This window comes from Athene noctua, chromosome 1, assembly GCF_965140245.1.
Source record: "Athene noctua chromosome 1, bAthNoc1.hap1.1, whole genome shotgun sequence".
Classification (NCBI taxonomy): Eukaryota; Metazoa; Chordata; class Aves; order Strigiformes; family Strigidae; genus Athene; species Athene noctua.
In genome coordinates this window covers 131,731,970-131,746,155 of record NC_134037.1, presented here as the reverse complement: position 1 = coordinate 131,746,155, position 14,186 = coordinate 131,731,970, and the positions used below count along the sequence as shown (strand labels likewise).

Below are 14,186 nucleotides of genomic sequence, written 5' to 3'. Positions count from 1 at the left end.
AACTGGCGAGTAATCTCCCTGTCCTTATCTTGACCCATTGAGTTTTCTTCATCTTATCTTTTCTCCCTGCCTTGCTGAGAAGAGGGAGTGAGAGAAGAGTTGGGTAGGCAGCTGGTGGCTAGTCAAGGTCAACCCACCACTGCTACAAAGAAAATATTTTCTCATCTCACCCCAAACCTCAGCCATACTCCACAGACAGGAGCCCCTAACACACTGTCAGGGATCCCCTCTTCCTCTGTTATTATACCTGTGCAACCCCTGGGTTCAGGTCCATGGCCCACTCCTCAGAGGTGCCTCCTCTTAGCAGTGATGCAGGAGACAGGCTGGGAAATGGAGGTCAGCTTGCTCTTGCAGAGTATCAGAGGTGAGGGTTGGGTCTGGATCTGCTCAGCTAACATGTTGATTTGCAAGCTTTCTTTGTCAGTATAACAGAACCTCTTTCCAGCCATTCACTTTGAAGTTTCAACCCTGTCACGGCCTCCTATCAGCTGCCATATGGCCAATAGGCTCTCTCTGCTTTACACACTCATTCTTCCCAGGCGCCACAATACGTCGCCTTCCGTTATGGTCTCCATTTCTGATCGCACCCAGGGTTGAAATCACATGCATTTGGAAAATCACCCTCCTTCAGAGAAGTTGGCAGATGTCAGCAGAACCTGGACTGACAGCAAGACCTTTGTGACGTTCCAGCTGGAGAGGAGGAGACATCAAGGCTAACGTCTGTTGAGCTGCTTTCTGAACATTGACTTAGTTCTTCTTTTGTTTCAGCTGTAGCTGGGTGAGATCAATTACGGCAGGTGACAAACACAAGGAGACAGAAACACAGAGGCAGAGAGGAGGGAAAAGAGGTAAGGGAACTTTCTTTTTTTCTCTGAGAAAAGAGGCCAATCTATTTTCACTTTTTTTAATGTTACGAACTTTACTATTCCACATGAGTTGCTGTTTCAGTGTGGGTTGATTGGTTTTGCCCCACTTAAAGGTCTGATCTAAACCCATCTTGAACCTTTGACTTGATAATACTTCTTCCTGCGCAATTCTCTGAGGCCTTTTAGTTTTAGCTAAGAAGTATTTGTTTCCCTGAATTTTTCCCTGAAAGGGGCATAAAAAGGGGGACCTACAAAAAGCTCATCCTGCCTCGGAGCTTGGGAATCTCACAGATCTTTTAAATCAACGTATAGGGAAAAATGTCCAATATAAGGGCCCGTCACTGGTGACCATATATCCCCCAGGGCTGGAAATGCACGGGGGAGTAGCCCTCCACCAGCTGCCACTTGCTATCAGCTTCTCCACGTGCCCTCCAGAAAGGGGAACTTTATTCTAAAAAAAACCCTGATAAATAAGAAGATGCCAGTCTCTAGATAACTAGGGATGTCTGCTTACATCTGTACGTGCCAAGACCAGAGGGGTCTGTTCTGCTAATCCAGGCTGACTGGCTCAGTGCCTGACAAGGCTGCCAGTGTATCCTGATTCACTAGCTCAGGGCTGAGCGAGCAGGATTTCTTGGAGAAAGAGGGATCCTTTCAATTTAAGGACACCGGAAAAGAGACTTTCCTTCCTCTTCCATGGGCTGCTGCACTGTTGAAAATGGGAGTTTCATTTCTGGTTGAATTTTTCAACTTTCAGTTAGTATACCCTACGCAATCCTCGTCAGTCACCTCTATACGGTGCATTGAGGTTGAGCTCAGGTTACTACTTAATGTTCTCCACTACAAACTGAACAGTCCTCTTAAGTCCCTGGTGCACATTAGCCTCAAATCAATTTGCAGACTTTTTCTTTATCCTCCCCAGTGTTTCACAAACATGGCTGCCAAAGCTGCCTGCAGTACAGCAGGGATTGCCTCATCTAAATTGAGTAACCGTCCTGTTCCCGCTCACAGTTCTCAGGCACCCAGGGATGGTGCCCATCTGATCTGCTGCAGCCTCGAGCTGCGACCCTGTATTCACCAGGCAAAAATTAAGGAAGGATGTATTTTTGCTCTGAATGGGCAGATACAGGCCATTTTGCTCTGCTGACCTTATCAATATGTATATAGACGCTTTTCCTGTCTGGGCTGTGCATCAAGTAAACTGCACAGTAAGATCTTGCTGTTCCTATTTTGGCAGCTGCATTAATGACACTTGAACGCCATCCCAAGTATGTACATGGCTTGGGAAGGCGATGGAGGGCCTGCCTTCGGAGGGGTCTCAGTGCCTTTGCTAGTCACAGCCTCCAATGGCTTTAGAAACTCACCGCTGGGGCTGCAGTTGTGATCTGCAGGATGGAAGGTGGTTTGTGGAGCCAAAAAGAGGAGGGTTAGGAGGAAAGATGAGGGGCTAGGAGGAAGTAAAAAAGGTCAGAAAGCAAGTGCCTGTGAGGCAAAGGCAGGTCTTAGCTTCCCATTAGGCTGCTGAAGGGTTTAGAAGTCAAGGGAGCAGCCCAGGCTGTGGAGGTGGAGCCACTTCTGGTCTCCACAGGGGTCCCAGGCACATGGCTAGGCCAGGGGGACTTCATGGCTGAAGAGAGCTCAGCTGGTGCCGATAACAGTGGCCTCGCCACCCTGCCTTGTCCTGACAGCAGGACCTCTCTCTGGGGTCTCTCGGGCCCCGCGGACCCTGCTCCAGCACCTCCCTCTTGCAGCAGCTCCAAAGGGCAGCAGCTGCTCTTGAACGAGAAGCAATGGGCACTCAGGGGACATCAAGGCAGTCTGGAGAGGAACAGTGGGGCCCATGAAATGACCTTTGTTGCCATCATCTCTTTGTTCTCTGGTGGCTATTTTTGTTGCATTTGGCCTCTTACCCTTCACATATGTTTGCTTTAACATTAATAAGTAATTTCAAAGAAATCGCTACTCAGTAAAAGAGCCAGATCAGCTTTGCTTTAGATGTTTAAATTGAGAAAAAGAGAGGCAATACTCTGTAACCCAGAGCCTCAAAGCCAAGCCCAAGTGATGTGCAGGGACAAGAGGCAGCTGCGGTCCCTCGGCCCTTGCCTGGCAGCCGCTGCAAGGAGAAACGCAGTGCAGCAGCAGGGGCTGAGGTGTGGAGCCCTTGTGCGGATGGGTGCCTGGCCCCCCCCCGCCACGGCAGAGCGAGCTGCTGACAGATCAAAAGCACAGCCACAAGCAAGAGCGAGAGAAGAAAACAAGAAAACCACACTGCATGAAAGAGGAACAGGAACGCACCAAGAGGGGAGATGGCCTACTCCGTATCAGGAGCGGTTGCCGAGTTTTTTGGTTTTTGTTTTTTTTTCTTTAATTTCAGTTTCCTTCTGTGTCATGCCAGCATCAGCCTGAAGAAGAGCTCTCTGCAGCCATTGCCCACTGGGGCTCAGTGCTGGAGGGAGCAAGGGGCTGCCAGCCCCTCTTCCCAAGCAGATGTTCTCCAGGCCAAACTCAGTCCTGCAGGCATTGTTCCCTACAGCAAGACTGCTCACTACCTCAGCTCTCCTTTTCCTATCCCTCAGAGACACAGGGATTATTAAAATAAGCCAAGAAGGAAATTAAACCAGTTTAATAAGAGGGGGAAGTTAAAATGAAATGGAAATCAATGTTCACTTGGGAGGAAGCCCTGCTCCTCTGTCGCTAGACGTGCTAATAAATCAAGCATGCCTGGACTGTTTCTGGCACAGAGGCCAACTGGCATGAGATGGTCTGGGCTATTAAGCTCACTTAACCTCCAAAATGAACTGGCTACATGCCAGCCACCTCATGGGAGTGGTCCCTGGCCCATGCTAACACCTAAATGCATCCCAGCAACTGCTCAGGGGAGTGAGAGTTGTCCTGGGCCAAAAATGTGTCAGGAAATGTTCTAGCAATTTAACAGGACTGATGAGTGTGTTCCGGTGCCTGGGGACATTCCCTGACACCGTTGAATTTATGAGTACCTTCATAAAACACAACTGGGCTGCCTGTAAGGAAGCTGTAGGTCTGCTACAGGCCATCCACTAATGAAAGCAACTTGCTCAGTTAACATAGCAAAGCCTAGCTCACCAAGATCTGAAGAAGATAGACAGAGGAAAAATAGGAAGTGGCATGCATGAAAAGTAGAGATAAACAGGGAGAGAAAGTGTATGAAAGAAATGGTGGCTGAAGGCAACCCATTTTCCCCACTGACTTGTAACATGTAGCGGATGAACACAGAATCATGGAATGGTTTGGGTTGGAAGGGACCTTGAAGATCATCCAGTCCCAACACCCTACCATGGGCAGGGACACCTTCTACTAGCTCAGGTTGCTCAAAGCCCTGTCCAACCTGGCCTTGAACACTGCCAGAGAGGGGGGAGCCACAGCCTCCCTGGGAAATCTGTTCCAGTGCCTCACCACCCTCACGGGGAATAATTTCTTCCTTATGTCTAATCTAAATCTTCCCTCTTTCAGTTTAAAACCATTACCACTCATCCTATCCCTACCCCCTTGATCAAGAGTCCCTCCCTATCTTTCCTGTAGCCCCTTTAAGTACTGGAAGGCTGCTCTAAGGTCTTCCTGGAGCCTTCTCTTCTCCAGCTGAACACCCCCAACTCTCTCAGCCTGTCCTCACAGGGGAGGTGCTCCAGCCCCCTGATCATCTTCACGGCCTCCTCTGGCCCCGTTTGAGCAGGTCTGTGTCCTTATTATGTTGGTGCCCCCAGAGCTGGACACAGCACTGCAGGGAGGGTCTCATGAGAGTGTAGCAGAGGGGCAGAATCCCCTCCCTCGCCCTGCTGGCCACACTGCTCTGGATGCAGCCCAGGACACGGTTGGCTTTCTGGTCTGCGAGTGCACACTGCTGGCTCATGGTCAGTTTTCCATCCACTAATACCCCCAAGTCCTTCTCCGCAGGGCTGCTCTCAATCCAAACATCATACTGTAGAGATCTGCCACAGAAATACAAAGATTAGTGTGAATGAAGTAGGAATGTGGAACGTGTGAAACCATGAGAAGAAACAGAAAAACAAAGATGCATCCATCTGCAACAACCAACCTGTGTAAGGTCATCAGTTCACCAGTGCCACAGTGCTCTGGTTGTGTGGTTTTGCTCAATAACCAGGTAGCAAGAAGGCGAAGAATGAAATGAAGCCACAAGATGTCAGGAAAAGAGAGACTCCCAGCCAAAACAAAATGATGGTGTGTGATTCAGCGATTTCTTTTTTTACCTGTTCCATTACCTTCAGGTTTTATGTAAAGTTTAATGACTGAAAATATTTGAAACCCAGCACTGAACCTGTTAATTTGTAGGTATCACTTTAGAGTGGAGCTGACTTTTCCTGCTAATCCCACTGGGATAGGGGACATGAGTGTTCACAGCTGGGACAAGGTTTCTTCTATCGTTTCAGGAATGGATCTTACCCAGGGTCCTACACCAGTTCTCACTTATAGATGTTTCTTTGGAGATGTATACAGATGACTTGCTGTTTCCCCTTTATTCTGCAGCATAGCCCAGCAAACCCCTTCATCATTGCTACTACATCATGTTAGAAGGGATCTCTAATCATAAGCACTGGCTCCTTATTTTTACTATTTTCGCACAAAACAGCTCATGCAGATATTCCCTGGGGCTGGGATGGTTTTTTTGCTTTGCACAAGGTAAGCCACAAATCTTCTCTGACTGTGTCTTTGCCATCTATTTCTCTTCTGATGATGCACATGATGCTGCCTTGTTCTTGCACCTGTATTTTTCATACATGCATGCGTGTACATCTGTCTATCTGTCAGATTGTCGGTCGTGCTCACCTGATCTCCATGTCTACATAGTGCTGATGTTTTCATGCACTCTTTGGTAGCTTCCTGTGCTCTGATCGTTTTAATTAATTTCAATATTAAATTGTCCTCTAACAGAATACATTGTACATAATATTGCACATAATACATACAAATATTGTATAAAATTTTTCTTGCATGTCTTCTGAGTTCAATCCCATTATGACTCCAGCCTTTGGTCTATCACGCTCTTGGCTTGGAGAAGTGAGGTTGCCTCACTGTTTTTTGTCACTCCCCAGAAACTTGCTTGGCTTCCTTTTTGTGATTTAGGGATGGAGACCTCAGTAGTCTCCTCATGACACCAGCCACGGTCCCCTTCACCTTGTCAGCCCACTCGGCTGCAGCTGATAACCAGCACTTGGTCTCTGTTGCAGTCAGATACTTCATCTCATTTGCTAACTCACCTTAACATGATCGTTAGCTTCCAGTTCCCACTTAAGGTTTTGTTACCATCAATGCAACTTCTTCTTTCGGACCGCATTCCTCCCTTCTCCCCAGACTTGTTGAACAGAATTCAAGCAAGTCTTTCCAGCAACATCGGACTTGGTGGTTATTGAGATTTTTACAGTGAGAAATAAGTAGACCAAAAACAAACCAAAGAAAAACATTACTAGCAGCCTAAGGATGGCCTTAATCATAGAATCACAAAATCACACAGAAATATTTAGATGGCAAGGGACCTCTGGAGGTCTCCAGTCCAAGCTCCTGCTCACAGCCAGGTTGACTCTAAAACTGCAATATGTTGATCAGGTCCTTGTCCAGGGAACTTCCTAACATCTCCAAGCATGGAGATTGCCTGGCATCTCTGGGCATCTATTCCAATACTGAATCACCTTCAGTGGGAAGAAATTTTTCCTTATACCTAGTCAACAGTTCCTTGCTGCAACCTATGGCTGCTGCTTCCAGTTCCTCTCCTGTGCACATCTGAGCAGAATACGGCTCCTTCTAGGTAATATCCTTTAGATAATGGAAGGCTGAAATTAGATGCCACCTTGGCTCTCTTCTCCCTACCAAACTCAGCTTTCTGTCTTTCCCTGTATGTCATGTGCTCCAACCTCCTCACCATCCCAGTATCCCTCCACTGGACTCTGTCCTGTTGGAATCCCTCTTGTACTTGGGCCCAAAACTGGATCCTGTATCCTAGATGAGACCTCAAGTGTGCCAAATAAAGGGAAATAATTACTTCCCTCAGCCTACTGGCTGTGCTCTTGCTAATGCAGCCCTGTATGTGTTTAGCTTTAATCACTGCAAGAGGAACGATAATCCACCACAGAGGAGTAAAAAAGCACAGAACTCTTGGCAATATAAACACCTGCAGTCCAATGAATGCCAGAAACCTAGGGATGACTAAAACTAAATGTTTAATACCAAACTCTGGGGCGAACACTGCAGTTGGATTCTTTGCTGAAACACAGGGCTCTGGTGACTTTACCAAGGAGTTTCCACTTCACTGCACTGAAGGATAGCGGGTGCTGACTGGGAACATAGGTCCCTTCCACCAAGGTCCGAGACTCAACTGTTATTAACAGAGTATTTGTGTCTTCCAGGATAGCACCCCTTGGCAGTGACAGCATTTCCAGCCCTGAAGTCCGCAGCAGGGAGAAACACTCCCACAGGGATGGAGTCATGTGGCAGGGTGGTGAGCAGCACGCTTGCCATCTTCTTGGTTCTGCATCTGGGTGAGTCCTTGACTCAGCAAACCCTCACAGTTCTTTCCACAAGCCTCACAATATTTGGAGTGTTTTTAGACTCCTCCCGATTTGACATATCACATACTTCACACAGTTTAGAGCAGGCTTGTTCCAGCCATGAAACTGTGGCTGCCTTGTCTGCGGGGCCATGCGATGGCAATTAGGACAGAGGGGCTAGAAGCTGAGAGGCTCCCTATGTTCACGTCCTGTTATTTCAGAGGCAGCATGGACAGCTCAAGCTTTGGGACTCAGGTTGTTCCCAGGCTGCCTGCTCAGCCTGCCAGGCAAAACCAGGGTGTCTGGGGCATCACCAGGTTTGGGGAGCTGCCCTGTAGAGATGCAGGAGTGGGGCTCCTGCAAGAGCTGGGGTGCACACCAAGCACAGAGTGGAAAATACCACCCTCCACACTGCCTCCAGCTGTTAAGGCAAAAATGTGTGTTTCTCATCACAGATTTGCCCTTACAAGTGTGATGCTACTAACTTGCTTAGTTTGACTGCTGATATTATAAGGCTTGATGGACTTTATAGTGCTCATTTTCCAAGAAAGGAAGGTGAGTGGATTAGGCCTAGCCTGCATTTCTCAGCTACTCATCTTTGATTCCTCCGGTTGCAGAGGAAAGACTGGAAATCTTTTACACACCGTAGAACCAAACGCAGAGCAAAATATATCAACTTTTATTAATAACATTTATAATTTCACAGTTAAAGACAAAGCCATCATTTTCTGTCGTCCAATGTGCAATTATTAAAAATCTGTATTGCCAATGTTGCAGACTACCTGTCCTCTTGAAGGAATATGTAACTTGTAGAAAACCCTCCATTAAACTCATGTAAACTTTTTATTTTGCACTTCTGTGGCTCTCTAGTACTGGGGTCCCCTGCGGATCTGCAGGTTAGGCAGCTCTGAGAGCTTACAAGCAGTGAAGCAGGAAACCACAACCCCAAATTCCAAATCATACCTCTGGCAACTCCATCTCCTTCGTATGGTCTCCTGCAGAAATCCTCTTTACAGAGAAGGAAAGGAAGTGATTTTTTCCAATAAACTACTCCTAATGTTTTGTCAACACCATACAACCTACTTCTTTTACTGTCACATAGCCTTCATCCCAAGAACAGGAACCTGACATTAGGCCAGACTTTTTTCTTTCTTTATCTTAAACATTTTCCTGGGTTTTCAGTCTTGCTCCATGCAAAAATTGGAAGAAGGGATGAGCAAATTTGCCAGTGCTGCCTTGAATCTTGACTAGAGAGTAAAGGAGGGCTGGCATATGCTGCCCTGCCTTTGCTACCAGGAGGACAACTAAATCTTGTCCAGCGGAAAAAGCTTGTTTCACTAAAACTGTTGACATCTCAAAATTGTGAATGATGGTGAATCCACTACAATCACTAGTATTTTCCCTGTTTCTGAATGCATGTGAAACAGAATAGCCATTAGACACATAAAGAGCCTGAAGTGGAGAGGAGGGAAGCTATGGGCCTGAAAAGGAATTGATTGGATGGGACGAATGGGATGGATGGATGGATGGATGGATGGATGGATGGATGGATGGATAGGACAAAAGAGTGAAAAAATTCAGAAACCGAGGATAATCTTCCCAGCACCTAGGAAAGGGAGGAGAAATATCTGTATCTTTCTGGAGGGATGGGAAGCATTCACTGAGGCACCCTTCAGAAAGTGAATGTATGCCTTTTTTTGGTGGGTATTGACTTTCAGGTCTGATCCCCATTATGGCTGAGCAAAAAGAACTACAGATTGGGGTTGCAGGACAGGCAGTGATCCTGAACTGCAGAGACATACCTCAAGGCATGGGCGTGACCTGGAGGTATTCTAAAGCTGTTATAAGGTTGTTTAGAACTACCCATTTGAAAGGTAAGGCTTCCAATTCATCATCCCTTCTCCCCAGTATACAGCTGAGAAACCTCTCCTCTCCTAACCAAGCTTATTTTTTCAAAAGGCAAAGCTACCATGACTGATCGATCTGAAATCAACCCCACAAGTAAACACCTGAAGGTGTTGGACTTAAGGCTCTCTGATGCTGGCACCTACACCTGTGAATATGGCTCTCACACAGTCAGTATCTCACTGCATGTCTTTAAACGTGAGTGATTAGAGGGCTTTTATCCACGAGAAGGTGAGGTGGGACAGGATGGGACCATAGCGCTCAGAGAGACATCTCTGCTGGGATTCTTTACCTGGCTGCCATTTCTTCTGGTCTGGGCTACCATAGTTCTTTTCTCCTCCATCTCCAGGGCACAAAGTCTCCGTATCATCTTTGCTGTGAGACTTGTCCCTCTCCCGCAGGAAGAGGAGTTGACTTGTTGGATGTGCTTTTTCTTTTTACAGTGACAGTCTCTTTAGATGGGCACTTCCTGCCAAATGAAGTCCCCAAGCTGACTTTAATGCAAAATTCAACCCATCCTCTACCCAATCTCAACATCACATTGTTTAACAATAACAACAACATAGTGAGACCAAAATTCTTACAAAACGAGACCCCTCAAAAATACACACTGATGTTGAAGCAACTGGAGGCTACAGACAGTGGGACCTGGATGTGTCACATCCGTTCAGACTCTCCATTGATTAACCAGAACATCTCCTTTGATCTGAAGGTATTAGGTATGCAACAGCAAAAATGCAATTCACACACAGGCTTGAGAACCATTGCTCCCTCCAGCTCATGAGCTGAGCTTTTGCTTTCCAGCAACCCAAGCAATGCTGCCCCAGGTTGATTTCCCAGGGCTTCCAACACTGCAGCTTGGGCTACCTCTTGCTCTGCTACCTGAGCTCTGTTCCACACTTGCTCCTATTTTCATCTCCAGGCTTAGTGAGGAGAGGATTCTCCTCTCTTTAGGGTCTGTTCTTCTCAGCTCTGGTGAGCTTTGGGTCTTTAGGGTCTTTTGGGTCTTTAGCCTGTTCTCAGATACTAACTGTTTATGCTTCCTGGGGTATCTCATGGCTTTTCTCCAGGTTCTCTTTCAACTGAGCACACTGTGCATCTCTCCAGATCAAGGGTGGATATGGGGAAATGTAGCCATGGATTTCCCTGCCTCTGTATTCCTTGTCTCTTCTGAATTCAGGTTTTCAGAATCCATATTCGGAAAGAAAGTATGCAACTGTTGATAGCACTGTCATCTTGTCATGGCATCTGAACTTCCAGCAGATAAAATGGAAAGAAGGTTTCACAGGACAAATGAATTGGAAACAACAGGAAAGTGCAACTGCTCATGAGCTACTTGATTTCAATGTCACAGCACGAGGAGAGCAGCATGAGACCAAAAAAATCAGCCGCTTTCAGTTTGAGATACCTGAAAGCAAACCTAAAAGTACCATACAAGTGGAACTCTCCAAAGTCCATTTCAACCACTCTGGGCAGTACCAGTGCCAGCTGGCATACAACGGAAGACACACACACAGCAAGATAGAGCTGGTGGTGATGAAAGGTGAGAGAAAGAGACGAGGAGCTGAAGAAATCTGGAAGCCACAAGAGTATATGTGTGGACCGATCTTCCCATCCCTATCACTCACGTGTCCTTTTCTTACCTTTACAGTCTCAGCTGACCCTGTCGGGCCACTCTCCAGAGGGGCCGAGATGACCCTGATCTGCCAGGTCTCTAGTCCACTCCCATCCAACACCCACTTGCTTTGGAAACATATGAATGGGACCCCAATAGACATCAAAAAGTCAAAGCAGCATGAAGTAAAGGTGGAGGTGAAAGTCAGTGCTGCAGGGGTGTGGAGCTGTCACCTCGTAGAAGACAATGACAGCAAGATCAGCCTTAATTATATTGTGGGTATGGAAATTAGCATCACATCCCTGCCTCCACCCAAAAGCCTTAAAATTCTCTTTGTTTCTATGTCTAAATACTTTTCTCCTTCCACAGAAGAAGCTCCTGTTTGGCTTAGCTATGTGGTAATTGGAGCAAGCGTTGGAGGCAGCATACTGGTTTTTGGCCTTGCATGCCTGTGCATCATCAGTGGTATAAGCTGGCAGCACAGAAGGGTGAGTGCCCTGGTGAAGAGATGAGAGTCTCCCCAAACATAGGAGGAGTCTGATTTTCTGTCTGGGTGTGGGGCAGAACAAATAAAGGGTAAATCCTTAGACTCAAAGCAAATGGTTAGAGATGGACAGTCTGCAGATGTCAGACAGTATTTACTACCATTTCAGAGGAAAACATTTGAAGCATAAAAATATCCATCGTTATTTATCCCTTCTCTCCTGACAGCAACGAGCAAAAAGGATGATACGAGCAAGACAATACTTGCTGGAAAACAAGACATGTCAGTGTCAACAGTAAGTGACAATGAGGGCATCCAAAATGGACAAAGACTTCTATTTCAAGACAAGAGAGTTGGATGGTTGAGTGGGGAGCTTGAGCCTGCTTAGTGCTACATTACAGCTGCATTTCAGCATTTTCAGCTCTTACTCATGCTTATAACTCATCTTAGTCATGCTTTAAGAGTTATGAGCTATGTTTAATGAATTTCTTGTTATGCCCTAAACCCATGGTAGCACTGTGCTGGGAAACTTTTGGGCAGAGAGGTTTTACTTGGAATTACCTTGATGTTGAGAGATGTTAGCCAAACCCAAGCAGGTGCTCCAGAATTCACTCCACAGTGGATCTGGGTCCTGGATATTGAGGTTGTGGAAGTGGAAGGCACATAACCAAGCTCAAGGATGAAACACAAATTTTAAAAATCCAGGACGTCCATAACATAATTCCAGCTCTGTTAGCACAGTGCTGGACTGCAGTCTGTGAAAATTGCCAATTACCTCCTCAGAGCAAGGAAAGAGAAGGAAAAAATCACAGAACTCTGTGAACCGTGCCCTCTCCCAAAGACCTTGTATGATATGAAATACATCATCATGCCCTGGACCTTTTCATGGGAGCAAGGATTTCTCAGCAGAGGAGCTGCCCTCTTCCAGGTCTTTAAGCTTATATGGTATCAGCCATCAGAAGCAGATGTGGAGAAACACTGATGGCTATTCTGTCACTGGAAGTGGAGAGCTAAGGACAGTATAAATGATTGCATGGACAAGTTCAATGAATGTATAGGTACATAACTGGCCTTCTGCTTAATTTTCACTGGTGACAGTGGCAAACTCTGATAGTTTCACCTATTTTTTTTCCCCACTGTCATTGAGAATTCAGTGAGAATGTTTATTGTCAAATACTACTTCATAGCTGGGATGTGTATGAGGTGAAGAGTTGGTTAGTACAACACATGTCAAAGAATTCACCTCATTTTCACCTACTTTTTATCAAGGTTAAAAAACAATCCCCATGAGGAGAGGAAAAAGCCCATACAGCTACAGCAAAAACTAGATAAATCTGTCCATACAAGTGCTGATACAGTTGTTCTTTAACTCTCTTTGCCAAGTAAGCAGCTCAGTGTAACTGAAACCTAAACTGCAGCCATGCAGATGCACAAGTAACCCTTTGCATCCTCAGCTACAGAGGCAGGCAGTTGTTCTTTATACTGTGAAAAAAAGTGGGCGTTCAAGGTATCCAAGTGAAGCTTTTCACTTCTACAATACTGTACTCACATAATACTTTTCTCTTGCAGCCGGCTGAATAAGTAGTAATGCAGCACTGGAGTCAGAGGGAGTGAAGAAGTCTCTGCCTGTACTTAAACACCTGCCAGCCCATAGTGCTCTGTGATATTCATCTCCCTTTCTCCTGTTTTGATGTAATTCATTATTCCTTCATCATTCTCCCAGTCTTATGCCATGGAGGGGTGTTGTCTGGCTAGGAGCCGATGGACAAGACTAGGAAGCCTTAAAGTTTATGATTGATCCCCAGTTCTATAATGAGAGACACTGAATAGAAGATATATATATATGCTTGTATTTTGCTCGTGCACTTAATTTGACCTTCTTGTGGAACAAATTTTATGTGCTTCTTTTATCCACCTGAGCTACAATAAATTACTTCAGGGTTGGGTCGGGTTTTTTTGCAAGCCGGACTAAATTTTTTGTGAGGCACTCTTGTCTGGTTTAAATTCACATTTCTCCCTTTCCTGCCAGGATGTGGAATCCCGATTCTCACTATCTCCCACCTCCCTGGCTGCCACAAGCCTTCCATAATGCACCAGCCCTCTGCTCTTTGTGAAATCTGTCCATCCTGGTTTGCCTTTCCTGGGCAGCCTGAGCCCTGTGGCACCCCCAGACCTACCCCTTAGCCTCTAGTCTTCACATCTCCAAAACCAAACCAACGCACCAGTGAAAACACCACGAACAGTGGGATAATCCAGGACTAATTTTGTCGGGAAGGCCTTTCAGGATACCAATAGCTTTTGGAAATCAGAGCCTGAAGAATTTGTGAATGTTGATCTGGTAAGTCTGGGAAGGAGGTGATAAAACAATTTTCTAGGAGAACAAACTGACCTTGGACTGAACAAGCCCACAGAGTGCAGAGAACAGATGCTTCTGAAAAAGCCACCAAAAATGGTTCTCAACAAAATGACTCTTTGTTGGCTCAAGGAGATGGGAAGAGGGAGTGAAAAGCCCAGGAAATTTAGCATGGAAGTAAAAGTGTGTTGCAGAGATGCCAGAATGTCCTTAAAGAAAAATACTGTTAAAATATGTACGCAGAAGCCTTGTGTTTATAGATGTTACTCTACTGTCTGCTAGCAGCGGGTCTAAAAGGCCTTGAGGTCCTACAGCTGTCACTGGCTGTGGTCCAAGTTTGTTCATCTGTGCTGGGTTTGCTGGGAAGAGGCAGAGAGGGACTCTGGGCTGTGGGAAGGGCTCCCCGTGGTGGACACCCCCCCACAGT

The 14,186-nt window shown here is 46.2% G+C and overlaps 1 protein-coding gene across 2 annotated transcripts; it reads left to right on the top strand.

The window, feature by feature from the left end:
• Positions 1–720: 720 nt before the first annotated feature.
• CD4 (CD4 molecule) lies at positions 721–13,367 on the top strand. Of its 2 annotated transcripts, none has more exons than XM_074927506.1 (10): positions 721–848; positions 7,262–7,393; positions 9,121–9,276; positions 9,362–9,505; positions 9,751–10,026; positions 10,488–10,850; positions 10,959–11,201; positions 11,292–11,410; positions 11,634–11,701; positions 12,976–13,367. In XM_074927506.1, the coding sequence occupies exons 2-10, from the start codon at positions 7,333–7,335 to the stop codon at positions 12,989–12,991; spliced, it is 1,446 nt and encodes a 481-aa protein (XP_074783607.1). In that variant the 5' UTR covers positions 721–848; positions 7,262–7,332; the 3' UTR covers positions 12,992–13,367. The 2 variants fall into 2 exon arrangements, with proteins under 2 accessions (XP_074783607.1, XP_074783615.1); XM_074927514.1 differs by lacking the exon at positions 721–848 and adding an exon at positions 5,132–5,540.
• The last annotated feature ends 819 nt before the right edge of the window (positions 13,368–14,186 follow it).

Coding starts and splice junctions, on each gene's coding strand:
- CD4 (XM_074927506.1), top strand. CDS start 7,333: ATGGAGTCATGTGGCAGGGTGGTGAGCAGCACGCTTGCCATCTTCTTG. Junction 11,202..11,291: donor CAGCCTTAATTATATTGTGG/GTATGGAAATTA, acceptor CTCCTTCCACAG/AAGAAGCTCCTGTTTGGCTT. Junction 11,411..11,633: donor TAAGCTGGCAGCACAGAAGG/GTGAGTGCCCTG, acceptor CTCTCCTGACAG/CAACGAGCAAAAAGGATGAT.